We start from the raw sequence: 15,042 nt of genomic DNA, 5'->3' as shown, positions 1-15,042 counted from the left end.
ATCATTGCACACAAAACTCCAAAAATGGGCCAGACAAAAGTATTGGCACCCTCAGCCTAATACTTGGTTGCACAAACTTTAGCCAAAATAACTGCGACCAACCGCTTCCGGTAACCATCAATGAGTTTCTTACAATACTCTGCTGGAATTTTAGACCATTCTTCTTTGGCAAACTGCTCCAGGTCCCTGATATTTGAAGGGTGCCTACTCCAAACTGCCATTTTTAGATCTCTCCACAGGTGTTCTATGGGATTCAGGTCTGGACTCATTGCTGGCCACCTTAGAAGTCTCCAGTACTTTCTCTTAAACCATTTTCTAGTGCTTTTTGAAGTGTGTTTTGGGTCATTGTCCTGCTGGAAGACCCATGACCCTTGAGAGAGACCCAGCATTCTCGTACTGGGCCCTACATTATGCTGCAAAATTTGTTGGTAGTCTTCAGACTTCATAATGCCATGCACACGGTCAAGCAGTCCAGTGCCAGAGGCAGCAAAGCAACCCCAAAACATCAGGGAACCTCCACCATGTTTGACTGTAGGGACCGTGTTCTTTTCTTTGAATGCCTCTTTTTTTTCTTCTGTAAACTCTATGTTGATGCCTTTGCCCAAAAAGCTCTACTTTTGTCTCATCTGACCAGAGAACATCCTTCCAAAACATTTTAGGATTTTTCAGGTAAGTTTTGGCAAACTCCAGCCTGGCTTTTTGACCCTGTTGTACCCTTGGACCGCATGGCAGCTTGAACTTGTTTGGATGTTAGTCGAGGTTCTTTATCCAACATCCGCACAATCTTGCGTTGAAATCTCTTGTCAATTTTTCTTTTCCGTCCACATCTAGGGAGGTTAGCCACAGTGCCATGGGCTCTAAACTTCTTGATGACACTGCGCACGGTAGACACAGGAACATTCTGGTCTTTGGAGATGGACCTGTAATCTTGAGATTGCTCATGCTTCCTCACAATTTTGGTTTCTCAAGTCCTCAGACAGTTCTTTGGTCTTCTTTCTTTTCTCCATGCTCAATGTGGTACACACAAGGACACAGGACAGAGGTTGAGTCAACTTTAATCCATGTCAACTGGCTGCAAGTGTGATTTAGTTATTGCCAACACCTGTTAGGTGCCACAGGTAAGTTACAGGTGCTGTTAATTACACAAATTAGAGAAGCATCACATGATTTTTCGAACAGTGCCAATACTTTTGTCCACCCTCTTTTTTATGTTTGGTGTGGAATTATATCCAATTTGGCTTTAGGACAATTCTTTTTGTGTTTTTTCATTTAAGACAAATGAAATGAAGATAATAATACCAAAGAATTTGTGTTTGCAATCATTTTCAGGAAGAAACTGAGTATTATCTGACAGAATTGCAGGGGTGTCAATACTTTTGGCCACAACTGTATATGTAAATACTTTTATGCCCCACTCAAAAACAAAAGTATTGTAAGAGAGATTCCTTTATTGGCTTACCCCAAAAATTATATTTGCTCTCAGAGCAAAGAGGCCCCTTCAAAGAGAAGAAACATTATAAACAAGTAAACTAATTGGAGAACTTATTGAAGCTTGATTTTTACATTTAAAAAAATTATTTTGCATCTGCAACATGAACCCTGGAAAAAATGCAGATCCAAGACTCACTGGCAGTTTCCTTATATTTTGCTTCTTCCGTGCTTTCCTTTCCACAGAAAGCTTCAGAAGGTGTCTCCATCACAAATTTGGTAGAAATGGAGCGACTGTCGAATGGCTCACTCTTGTGTTCATGCGATTTGCTTTACCTTTGTCACTTTTGATATGTTTACAAAGATGTTTTAAGCAGTAATTTCATTTCTCTTTTCTTAAATCACAGACTTAATCTTTAATTAATCTTTATATCTACAAGATGGGTGAGAAAGATGGAAATTCTGACAACTTGTTCCTAAAGGATGATATAGTAAAGGGTGAAAAAGCTGAAGGTCGCGTGCAAAGCTGGCAGAATGCTATGAGAAAGAGAGCATCACGAACTGGAAATCAAATGCACACAATGACGTTAAGGAGTGTCCGTGGATTCCTCCATCGAAATGCTTTTGTGATTCTCACAATTGCGGCTGTCGTGCTGGGTATGCTATTTAGAGCTGTTATTGTTGCTCTATTGTTCATAGGATCAATAATCTGTCTTAATTCAGACAATATGATAACTAATGATTTCTAATTATGTATTATGTTAAACATCTTTTATATATTCCTTTTAATATATTTTTGTAATTTCTTCAGGTATCGTTTTGGCTTTTGCTCTAAGACCCTACAAAATGTCTTATCGGCAGATCAAGTATTTTTCTTTTCCTGGAGAACTGCTTATGAGGATGCTACAGATGCTAGTGTTACCTCTTATAGTGTCCAGTTTGGTAACAGGTAATCATCCAGTTTTCATTTTCACTGTTCTATAGTTCACAGTTTTTGTGGTTGTTATGGGAAATAGCTGGGAAACGTGTTCACAGAACGTCCTTTAATATCTTTCCTATAATGCCACAGGTCAGTTATAACAGGTTGATGAAGACTATGCATCCCAGAAGGCAAATCGCCAAAGCAGATATCTAAGATTTCCGCTATGAAACCTGGACTATGCTTTACATACATATACATATTGGCAAAATAGCGTGGCACCTTATTATTTACACAAAAGCCACCTCTGATATAAGCAGTGGTTGATGCAATGCGCTTGATTCACTACATTATGCATTTAACAAACTACCCAGTTCACAGTTATATGGAAGCATAGGTAAATTTGTGAATGATTATGTTGTAATATTTGCATGCAGCTGAAAAGTGGGCCCCCAGAGTCCATGTAATTGGTAGGCCCTTGGCACCCAAGTCCAACAATGTCCCCAGTAACAAACCACTTAGAGGATCACATAAATATGTATCATCACATCTCTAAGGATACATGTTGCTTAGCCGATTTACAAAGCTGGGCTAACAACCCATAAATGGAGTTGTCAGCTTTCTACAATCCCAGTTAAGCAATGTTTGACTGGAAGATGCAGCTGGAACTCCATATAATTCAGCTTTAGTTCGAGGAGAAATGTTCAATTCTCCTTTTTTGCTCATTTTCCATATTGATTGTTTTAGGCATGGCATCTCTTGACAGCAAAGCCTCGGGTAAAATGGGCATGCGAGCAGTAGTTTACTACACTGTAACTACCCTACTAGCCGTTTTCATTGGCATTGTCATGGTGATCATCATTCATCCAGGCAAAGGCAGTAAGGAGACTATGACAGCCCAAGGAAAAATCGAGAGAGTACAGGCTACAGATGCTATGTTGGATTTAATAAGGTAAGAATAATAGTTTTATATTAATGAAACCTTCTAAAAACACCAATCATTAAATTCATACCATTCAAATCACATGCCTAATACTGTGTTGGTTCTCCTTGTGAAACCAAAATAGCGGTGACTTGTCTGAAAGTGTCCTGTGTTATATGGCACCAAGATTTTAGCATCAGATCCTAACAAGTATTTTAAAGGGAACCTGTCGCTTGATTCACGTGTTCCAAACTATCTAGTCCTTTGCCGACCCTGGCCAGCTGTTCGCAGCGCCATTAGAAGTGATTACCAGGTCTCTCGCCAAGTACACACATGGGAGAGACTAAAGGTACTGTCACACTTAGCGATGCACCAGCGATCCCGACCAGCGATATGACGCGGTCAGGATCGCTGGTGCATCGCTAAATGGTCGCTAGTGAGCTGCCACACAGGCAGATCTCACCAGCGACATAGCAGGGGTCGGGGGTCACTACTTACCTGTCAGACGAGGCGATCCTGACGTCCTCCCGCCCGCATCCACGCGTCGCTCGTCTCCACAGCTGGAAGCCCCAGCAGGAAGCTGACGACGAGAAACGGTCCAGGACATTCTCGCACGATCAGTGATAACCAGCGGCGGAGCAGTCGGAGGTAAGTATCAGACATAGCGATATCGCTAGCAATATCGCTATAACGTCACAAAAACCAGTGACGTTGTAGCGATATCGCTAGCGATATCGCTTAGTGTGACAGGCCCTTTAGTATGGTGTGGGGAGAAGTCTCAAACTATATACACTCTGGCATTAAGAGAAAAATTTACCTGACTGCAATCTTCAAATTACAGTGTAGCCACCATGGATTTTATTTGTTCTTCCAGCACATACTCCAAATGCTCTCTTGGTTTGGGATTTGAGGAATTTGGAGGCCAAGTCAATATTATGAACGCATTATCATGTTCCAGACACCATTCCTAAAATATTATTGCAGTCTGGCAGTGCTAAAAAAAAAAAAAAAAAAAGGCCAATGGATTATGTAATGCAGTCTAAGTACACTCCTTTAAGGCAACTGTAACATTGTTTGGAAGGTGGTACATTTCATAGTAACATCCTGGTAAATGTCAGGAGCCAAAGTTTCCAAGAGTATTTTCACACTGTTGCATCGTTTGGTTGCAGAAGAAACTTGTGTGAGTAGATTATATGGGGTAGTTCAACTTTTATCTTCACAGAACATGAGGTACAGGCATCAGCTTCTTAATGCAGCATAACAGGAAGTCTGAAGGACCTTTTATCAGAGAGAAAGTGAAATCAAAGTACAACAAGTATATGCATTACATTCAACTAAGCATATAACAGTAACAACATCGCCGTCTACTGTCAGAAAAGTGTAAACTCCTCCTGCACACAAATAAGTCTGTATCTGTTGCATATCTACAAACACCCTTTCTCAACAGTAAGGACTTATTCATTTAAGCCTAATTTCTTTATCAGTCTCTGATGTCTTACAGCATTCAACACCTTTGTGAAAATATCTGCTGTCATATCTTCAGTACTCTAAATTTAGGATTCCTCATTCCTGGTGATCTCTCAAGAAATGAAACTTCACATCAGTGTGTTTAGTTCTTGGATTAACTCTTTCCATCTGAGCAAGAACTAGACATCCTTGATTATCTTCCTACATCTTTGTTGATCCCAATTGTCCTAAGTCTGTCAGCGGTTCTCTTAACTATAGAACTTCTAGACTGGCATGTGCTGTGGTAACACATACTGCTTCTGTCGACGACAGTGTTACTATAGATTGTTTCTTACTAGTCCAACTAATTGGTCTGCCTGAGAACAAGAAAAGATAGCCACTGGTAGATTTCCTGTCAATTGGATCTCCAGCCCAGTCTGTATCAACGTATCTGGTTAAAATGCATTTCTCACTTGCAGGTAGTTTCAGTTTAACATGGCTAGTCCCTTTCAAATAACAGATTACTCTCTTCTCTGCATTCCAATCCATTTTGTTTGACTTTGACACCTTCCTGCTCAAAATTCCCACTGATGCTGCAATGTCTGGCCTGTACCAGTTGCAAGATATAATAATATTCCTATTGCCTATCTGTATTGTTCATTATTCGGTAACAGATTCTGTTCACTATTTATTTCCTTCATAGTTGGTATCTATTGCAGACTTTACTGGTTTTGCATCTTTCAATCCAAATGTTTCCATTATATCTTGAATCATGTGATTTTGATTAAGATGGATACTCCCATCTTCTTCTCTTTCTATCTGCATTCCTAGGTACTGTTTCACATTTCCCAGATCTTTGATCTCGAAGGGTTGATCCAAAATTTTAACTATCTCCGCTTCATCCCTTTCTTTTTCAAAACAAACTAAAATATCGTCCACATATATCAGCACATAGATCCATCTGTCTGTCAGTGTCTTTGTACATAGACAAGGATCCGCTTTGCTTCTTTGAAAATGTTCATTTATGAGTCCTTCTGTGATTTTATCTTTCCACGCTTTGGCGGCTTGTTTTAAACCATATATACTTTTCTGTAGCTTACAAACCATGTTTGGTTTCCTTTTATCCTTGAATCCTGGGGGTTGTTCCATGTAAATGTCTTCTGTTAAGTCTTCATTCAGAAATGCTGCCTTTACATCCAGATGTTTCAACTGCATTTGTTTCGTTACTGCAACTGCAAACAAAGTTCTGATTGTGGTGTGTTTTGACAACTGGAGCAAATGTCTCATCATAGTCTTCTCCATGTTTCTGAGAATAGCTATGAGTCTTGCTCGGTATCGATCCGCTGTGCCGTCTGCTTGATATTTTACTTTAAAAACCCATTTACATTCTATAGCCTATTATTCCTTTGGTAGTTCTGTCAGTGTCCATGTCTTTTGAATCAAGCATGGATTTTATTTCTGTTTCTGCAGCCTTTATCCATTTGTAGGCCTCTTCTTCCGAAAGATGAGATGTGTCCTCCCAAGATGTAGGTTCATAAATTTTGTTTGTACTTGCCTTGTATGACAGACGTTGAGGTAGTCTTCCCTTGTTTTCTCTTATTGCATGTCTTTGTTCTGTGTCTGTATGTAGCTGTATCTCTTGACTTTCAGTTTTTTGATTTTCATTGATTTCCGCTTCTTTCTCTTCAGATGTTCCCGCAATTATATCACTGTCGTTTCTCTCACTTTTCGTTTCCAGTGATGTCATTATGTCATCATTTATATCTTCAATGAATGCTATACTGTTACTCACTGTGATTCTGTCTGTCTTGGGATCTAGGATTCTATATCCTTTGCAATTGTCACTCTATCCGACAGATATTCATTCAATGGCTCTGAAGTTTGAAGTTTGGAGTGTTTTTCTTCTGGAATAGACACAAAAACTTTGTGTGACGGACTCGGCTCCTGCTGAGCCCATTTTTTGAGTGAACCCTCTGGGTCGTGGCACCCACCCACCGAGGGCGAGCTGACCTTGTGAGAATCCACCCCCTATACAGGGAGTGTCAGGGGCAAGACCAAGGGGGTGAGCCACCACGACTGATGGGACCAGACGGCCGGCTCAGGGGACACTAGACGAGTGTCTGACGACAAGGACGAGCAGTAAGCAAGACGAGACAAGACATAGGTGCAAGGTAACTTCATTAGAATAACTCAGGATCACATACAGTGTAAACAAGCAAAACGTGCAAGGTGCGCGCGTGGGCACGCCAAGGTCCATAACATGGTATGTGCCAGGTGGCACGCCTAGGTACAGGTAATGGCATGATGGCATCGGACTCCAGACTGCTGGCAACGATCGACATCATCAAGGCATCAGGCTGCAGACATCAGCTCCGGAGGTCAGGCCGCAGTCATCCAGCTCGTGATCTCTGGCAGCGATCGACAGGTTCCGGGCATCCGGCAGGCAAACCAGGGTCCAGGCAAGAAGGCACGAAGATATCCAGGCAGGGCGCGTGTTTAGGGAACACGCCAAGGTCCAAGGCTGGGTGCGTGTGTAGGGGACACGCCAGGGTTCAAAGCGAGGTGCGTGTGTAGGGGACACGCCAAGGTTCACAAACGAAACAGGGTGCATGTGTAGAGCCACGCCAAAGCATAGGATAAGACAGAGTGCGTGTAGAGACACGCCAAGGCACAAGGTACAAGACAGAGTGCGTGTAGAGACACGCCAAGGCACAAGACAGGGTGCGTGTAGAGACACGCCAGGGTCCATGGTACAAGACAGAGTGCATGTAGAGACACGCCAAGGTTCAAGGCAGGGTGCGTGCTAGGAGCGAAGCCAGGGTTCAAGGCAGGGTGCGTGCTAGGAGCCACGCCAGGGCACAAGGAAGGGCTGCGTGCTAGGAGCCACGCAGGGGGCACGCCACACTGGCCAGTGCACACGGCTGTGCACAAACACGTGGCACTTACCACGGCACAGGAGACGGCCAAGGGGAACCCACGCCGGTGTTTAATGCAAGGACAAGGCAGGGAACAAGGCAAGGAACAAGCAGAAACAGAGCCAGGTCAGAGCGAGGACAGAGTCTAGCAGCGGAGCGTAGGCAGAAGCCCAGAGCCGGGCCAAGGGAAGACCTTGGGACTAGACATAGAAACGAGCACTAAGGAGAGGAGAAATGGTGCGTGTGCCAGGGAGCACTACAGAGCACCATAGGAGAGAGCGAGGCAGAGCAAGCAAAGACTGAGACCATAGGGAGGAACACAAAGCAAGGAATAGAAAGGCAGAGAACACAGGGAGGACTACAAGTCAAAGCATAGCAAAAGCAAGACATGGCAAAACAGGCGAGGCAGAGAACACAGGAAGGACTACAAGTCAAAGCATAGCTAAAGCAAGACATGGCAAAACAGGCAAGGCAGAGAACACAGGGAGGACTACAAGTCAAAGCATAGCAAAAGCAAGACATGGCAAAACAGGCGAGGCAGAGAACACAGGAAGGACTACAAGTCAAAGCATAGCTAAGGCGAGACATAGCAAAACAGACGAAGACAAAGAACAGCAGAAGGACTACAAGGCAAAGCAAGGCAAAGACAAACATGGCACGAGAGACAACACAAGACATGGCACAAGACAAGAGGCGGAATACGAGCACGGAGCGTGTGCAGAGACGCACTACAGAGCAAAGTGCAAGGGCACCGAATGGAGGGAGCAACCCCACAGACCCAGAGCCTTGCAGGGAAGCAACACAATAATCAGGCCCTGAGCATAGGAAGGGGAGGCCTGATATAGGGCATAGCACCTCCTCCTGCAGGTCAGGACCAGGGGAGCACTTCCAGGATTCTAGACATGATAAGATGATAGCAGAACCAGACAGTGCAGGATCTTAGGAAACGTCACATGATCAGGGTTTCAGACATGACGAGATGATCACCGAACCAACCAGTGCAGGATCCTAGCAAGAACGCATGATCCGGGATTCTAGACATGAGATGATTGCAGAACCAGACAGTGCAGGATCTTAAGAAACGTCACATGATCAAGGACTCCGGACATGACGAGAAGATCACAGAAGGCAGAGCAGAAACGCAGGCATCCTGCAGCTCAGACATGAGGTGAGTGTGCACACTGCTCTAGGGAACATGCAGGACAGAAGACAAAACATGCGCATGCACATCGCTCCAGGAGTTCTTGAGACAAACAGACATGGCAGACATGGCGGACGTGACACTTTGCAACCAAAAACTCTTAAATGATTCACACTTGGTTTCTTGCCTTGCCACTGTTCATATGGGTTTTTTTCAGTTTTCCTGAAAAAAAGTCTGTTTTGCAGATAAGTATCTGTCATTGCTACTTCACCCCAATATTTCTCTGGTAGTTTGGAGTCTGTTAGCATACATCTTATCATTTCAGAGTTCTATTTTTTTCTTACTGCTACCCCGTTATGTTCAGGTGTGTATAGAACAGTCTTTTGATGCTCTATTCCATTCTGTCTTAAGTAATTTTCTACTTGGTGTCCTGTAAATTCCCCTCCATTATCACTTCTGATGATTGGCTTCCTCTGAAACTTGTTATTTGACTTTGTCACATAGTCTTCCAATTTTTCAAAAACTTCACTTTTGTTCTTTATCAAGTATGTGACTATGTATCTTGAGTAGTCATCTATGAAGGTCACCATATATCTATTACCTTCTGATGTGGTCACTTTCATGGGTCCACAAACATCAGTGTGTACCAAGTCAAGTGGTATGGTGCTTTTTCTCTCACTCTCTTTAGGTATAGATACTCTTGTAGCTTTAGATTTTAAACAACATTCACATTTTATGGTAATTGAGCAATCAGATATCAATAGGTCTTTTGTCAAATTCTTCTTTTGTAACGCCATTATACTCTCAGGATGTGTATGTACTAGACATCTGTGCCACATGTGAATACAATTCTTGTGATCATGTGTACATAGCGTCATCTGTTCCTTTAATGTGTCTAGATGATATAATTGTTCACCTGCTTAGACATTAATTATTACCTTATCTCCCGCTAGGATTGTACAATTATCTTTGAATTTTACAGTAAGGCCTTTGGTTTTCAGACATTTTACGGATAACAATCCACTTTCTAGTCCTGGAACATATAACACATCCTTTACTAGTAATTTTTAATTATGCCCAAGTCTATCAGGACAGATTGGCATTCCTTGTCCAATGCCTTCTGCGGTTATTTTACTCCCATCTGCAAGATAAATTGCTTTCTTCTTATTTTCATAATGTTCAGTACAGAAGTTTTTTTCACTAGTCATGTGACTTGTTGCTTCTGAGTCAATAAACCAGCCTGATGATGACTCTTTATCAGTTACTCTAAATGTACCATTCCAGTGATCTGTGTTGTGAACTCCCTTGCTCGGACTTCTGAGCCAAAGCTCCGTCTGGTGGTTACTGAGAGTAGTGGAGCTGGCTAGGTTGATGGAAGTTCCCCACCTGACGACGATAATTGGGAACCTGGGATTACTGGCTGGGAGCATAAATTGAGCTTGCTGCTCTTGGTGTTTGCTGGTGATTTCCTTCTTGTGAATTTGGAGTTCTTTTGTCTCCTGCCTGATCTGCATGGTTCAGTTAAGTGATTCTTTTGCTAATGCTTTGCATCTAATCTGGTTGTGCCTTTTTTTTTGCTTTCTGCTTTGTTGCTAGGGTTCAGCATGCTCCCTGCTGGCGGCAGCGCTGGGCCCTGCTTCATATGTTACAGCTTGTTCAGTCCCCTGTTATGTTAGTATCTTTTGCTTTGCTTCCAGTTTATACCAGAGTGCTGATCTAGCGGGGGTGAGGTCGTGTGGCCTCAGGTTTTTTGTATATCAGAAGTGTTGGATTTTTTTAGGGTTTTGTGTGTGATTAGACAGTACAGGACAGAAAATATACTGTCTGTAGACAGCTTGGGCATCACCGTTTGCTCAGTCTGTTTTCTGCCTGTGTTTGTGTCTCATCTTGTCTCACTGACAATATGTTTGGGGGCTGTCTATTCCTTAGGGGATCTGCTCTGGGGCAGTTTAGATTTCACCTTTCTGGCTTTAGGCTTAGTTAGTTCTCCGGCTGTGACGAAGCGTCTACGGCATCGTAGGAACGCTCCACGGCTACTGCTAGTTGTGTTGATAGGATTAGGGGTCTGCAATCTGTTTAGTTACCAACCTCTCTGGTTTTCTTTTGGCTTAACCTGTTCCTGCCATCCTCTTCGGTGACCCATTCATAACAGATCTGCATGTGGCTTAGAAATTGTCCTTTTTACTTTGTTTATTCTCCTTTTTGGTGTAATTTATTTTGTCCTGCATTCCATATAGTACAGTCTTTCTTTAAATGTCCCTTTTTATTACAGCTGGAACATTCTCTTGTGTCTGTATCATGGGGCTTCTTGTCTGTCGCTTTAAGAGAATTTTCACTCTCCCCTTCAGTGGAATCGTTTGTTTGCTCTTTGCTTCTAGGATATTCATCTATAAGTCTGGTCTATACAAACTCTAGTGTAATGTCTGCTTCAGGTCTTGTTTCTAGTGCATTTATCAGATCCGTATATGAATCTGGTATACTGCACAACAATGTTGCGGCTATATGGCTTTCCTTAATGTCTTTATTTTGTAAAGTTTTCTTAGCACGAATAGTTTGTAATTTAAGCTGGATCTTTCATGTAGCTTTCTCAATGCTTCCCACATTCCCTTTGCTGTATACTCATGCCTTATGTGGATTAACTGATTATCCTCCACTAATAAGCTGATAGTAGCTCTTGCTTGTCTGTTTTTCTTCTGCCATGTCTGATTATTATCATTGGGTATGTCTGTAGTGATTACCTACCATAAATCATCTTTAGACAACAACTCTCCACTTTGAACTTCCATAACTGATAGCTCTCATTGTTCAGCTTAGTTACTGTGAGTCTCAGCTCTGAACTGCTGCTCTTCTTTAACTTGTCTTACTTGTATGGAGAGAATTTCTCTGAAGTATTCTTTTGGATTCACCAAGTCCTTTTTGTCTTCTATGCTAGGCCCATAATCTGTTGCATAGTTTGGTTGCAGAAGAAACTTGTGAGAGTAGATTATATGGGGTAATTCAACTTTTATATTCACAGAACATGAGGTACTTGCATCAGCTTCTTACTACAGCATAACACGAACTCTGAAAGGACCTTTTACCATAGAGAAAGTGAAATCAAAGTACAACAAGTATATGCATTTCATTCAACTAAACATATAACAGTAACAACATCACCATCTACTGTCAGAAATCTGTAAACTCCTCCTACACACAAATAAGTCTGTATCTTTTTCATATCTGCCAACACACACTTCATCTGTTGGTTAGCCCTTCTTCCACAGTGCAGTTTTTCTCCATACTTGTCTTATGGATACCTGAGTTACAGTTAGTGTCAACAGCAACCGTGGCATCTAAGGTGTCCCTTCATCACCACTGTCCCTTCCCATCGACATGAAGTATTGCAGTATATTGTACTTGCAGATAATCAGTAATGACGAGTGTTTCAAGCAAAATAGACCGACAATCACCCATCGAATGAGTAAGGGTACAGTTACACCTAGCAAAGCACCAGCGATCCCGACCAGCGATATGACGCGGTCAGGATCGCTGGTGCATCGCTAGGTGGTCGCTAGTGAGCTGCCACACAGGCAGATCTCACCAGCGACATCTGACGCGGCGATCCTGCGTCCTCCCGCCCGGCTCCACGCGTCGCTCGTCGGCGCCACAGGAAGTGACCGACGAGGAATGGTCCAGGAGCTTCTCGCGCGATCAGCGATAACCAGCGGGGGAGCCGGTCGGAGGTAAGTATCACATGCAGCGATATCGCTAGCAATATCGCTGCAACGTCACAAAATCGGTGATTTACAGTGATATTGCTAGCGATATCGCAGTGTGTAACGGGGGCTTAAGACACTCGTTCATCTAATAAGATTATTAAGCAATCTTAAAAATTATCATTCTTGGCAGCACATTATCCTCCGTAAACAGGATTTGCTGCTGATAACATGATGTTCAATAGAATGATCGTATTAAGTTTCATGAGCACTTCCACTGTCTCATTGTGAAGTCACTTCATGGAAATCTACTTGGCTTATTCTACGGAATTGTAATACTCAGTACCTGGACAGTTGGTTTGAAAAGGCCATCTGCTTAGAGAGAACCATTTAAAGAGGTATTCCGAGGATCACATTGATGGGTCGGTGTGTCCTGTAGCTGAAGTCATTGACTGCAGAAACCTTCATTTTAACTCTAACTATTGTTAATCCTCCCACTGCCTTTAGTTAAAAAAACATACCATGAATTCTTTGTTGGATGGGGTCGGCCAGAACTTTTATTTACAATTCAACCATTAAAACAGTTAACGTGCAAAGTAATACTGAAGCAATATACCGATCACGGGACTCCCAAGTGAGCAAATCTGCTTTTAGCGCCACCATTTCATCTCCACAAGAACTATCAACCGGCAGCTGTGACTTGTCATAAGTAAGGGAACAAAACAGAAATTTCCTCAGCACACTGCCAGCTCAAAAGCATAACAGTTACCAAACCAAAGGACCTATTTGGTATAGCTGACATTGGTGACAGTAATTACCAATTACATTGATAAGTAGAAAAAAATATTCTTTTGCGCTCCATTAGCATTTCATTTGCAAGCAAATGAGCTTATGTATGAGTATCTATTTTTTTTTATTATTGATAAGCACTAGGATGAAGCAATTTGAATAAAAAAAATGCTACACACTTTGATGTACGTGTAATCGGTTACATTGCATTACATGACATGACATACTGGAAGTGATCTCCATTTTCTGACAGACACTCTTCGATATGGTGCTCCATGTTCCTAAATGTATTGGCAAGCTAATCAGGGAAAATAACTGCAATTTTACATTAGATGTTTTCCTTCAAATCTTCTACAGTGTCAGGCTTGTTCCAATAGGCTTTTCCTTTATGATCCAGCGACCATGATGGCTGAAGCCCCTTTGAAATTATTCTGTTGCCTAAAAAGGACTACATTTTTGCCATGCTCTTTGTTGATGTGTTTCTCAACGCAAGCAATGACAATCCAGGTCTTTCACCGGGAAGGAACAACCATGGGAAGGGCAGTCTCCAATGAAGGAAACCACCTATGCCAAAACATGGTATCCATCCACAGACAGCTGTTTCGGGGTATTGTCCCTCATCAGTGTGGAGTAGGAAACTGGCTAGTAGGAGCAATGCCTAGTAGCAGACTATGAAAAAAGGAGGATGATTGACCTCATGGAGATCAACATCCGACACTGCGGAGACACCATCACGTGTTTCTCAACGCAGTGATTCTAGAGCACTGCTCCCATCCCTTATGGGAAATATGTAACATGTGATGGTGTCTCCGCAGCTTATATATTTGCATGTTTTACAAAAACTTTTTAAGAATTTCAACAAAACATTAGTTTGTTCCTGCTTTGACATAGCTATGAACTGTATCTGCGTTCTTAAGACAGTTAAAATGAGGCCGTTGACTGGGGCCCAACTACCAAAAGGCTCAGTGCAAGTGCACCATTTTCCATATGGCTAAAGCAGCCCTAATTGGTGAAGACTAAGCAAACAGTATAAAGCCCTCTATATACTTCAGATATCTGTTAGCCAAATGATCGTTATCTCCCCAGACTCTCCCATACACTCAACTGGCCGAGGGCTCCTGTATTGTTCTTATGACAGAGCTACAGCCAGACATCTCATAGAGGGCAAATGAATTGGCAGTCAGAAATTGGACATGCTAGATTCTTCTTTTTCCCTACATCACCTATTTGTGAACAGTTGGGAGGTCCCCCTTACATGTTAGACTGGCAGCCGAACCTGTCAATATAGACGTTGGCCGGTCCACATTAGTCTAATGTGTATGGGTCCTTAAGAGCTTTTAATAGTGATAAAATGTAAAAATAGCAAACACTACACCTATTAGATCTCCGGCTGCTCCAGATAGTGTCTGATTATTTTTTTGCAGGGATAATGCCACTCACTTGCCTCAGTTATGCCTGCATGTACTGAATAAGACCACTGAATCCAGTGATCATATTTCCTTATGTTGTTGTTAAATTTATTTTTTAAATATCTGAAAATCCCATTTAGATTTTGAAGGTGGGATTTTTTTTTTGTCTGATGTTTAACCCCTTAACAACTGCCAATATTCCTTTTAATGTCCAGAACGACCAGATGTGCAAAACTGTTGCACTATTTATACCGCATGGTGAACATCGGAAAAGAAACCACGCCAAAAATGTTGCTTTTTCATCATATGCACTGTGACAGGGTCTCTGGTGCCGTACGTGAGGGGAGATATGTGTAGCAAAGATTACTTTCCTGTGTG

The 15,042-nt window shown here is 42.3% G+C and overlaps 1 protein-coding gene across 8 annotated transcripts in view; it reads left to right on the top strand.

Annotated features, from left to right (window-relative positions):
* Positions 1-15,042, top strand: part of LOC141048597 (excitatory amino acid transporter 1-like) — a 260,918-nt gene that overhangs the window by 143,386 nt on the left and 102,490 nt on the right. For 7 of the 8 annotated variants that reach the window (XM_073544341.1, XM_073544359.1, XM_073544374.1 and 4 more), the window contains 3 exons: positions 1,836-2,085; positions 2,240-2,377; positions 3,095-3,299. In XM_073544341.1, the coding sequence (XP_073400442.1) occupies positions 1,869-2,085; positions 2,240-2,377; positions 3,095-3,299 (560 nt within the window). In that variant the 5' untranslated portion in view covers positions 1,836-1,868. The remainder of the gene's footprint in view (positions 1-1,835; positions 2,086-2,239; positions 2,378-3,094; positions 3,300-15,042) is intronic. The other variant, XM_073544401.1, reaches the window with a different exon arrangement.

The sequence above is a fragment of the Dendrobates tinctorius genome, unplaced genomic scaffold, assembly GCF_039654945.1.
Source record: "Dendrobates tinctorius isolate UK_male_01 unplaced genomic scaffold, ASM3965494v1 ptg000011l, whole genome shotgun sequence".
Classification (NCBI taxonomy): domain Eukaryota; kingdom Metazoa; phylum Chordata; class Amphibia; order Anura; family Dendrobatidae; genus Dendrobates; species Dendrobates tinctorius.
Note: the sequence above shows the minus strand (reverse complement) of the source record. Positions and strands in the feature narration are given on the sequence as shown.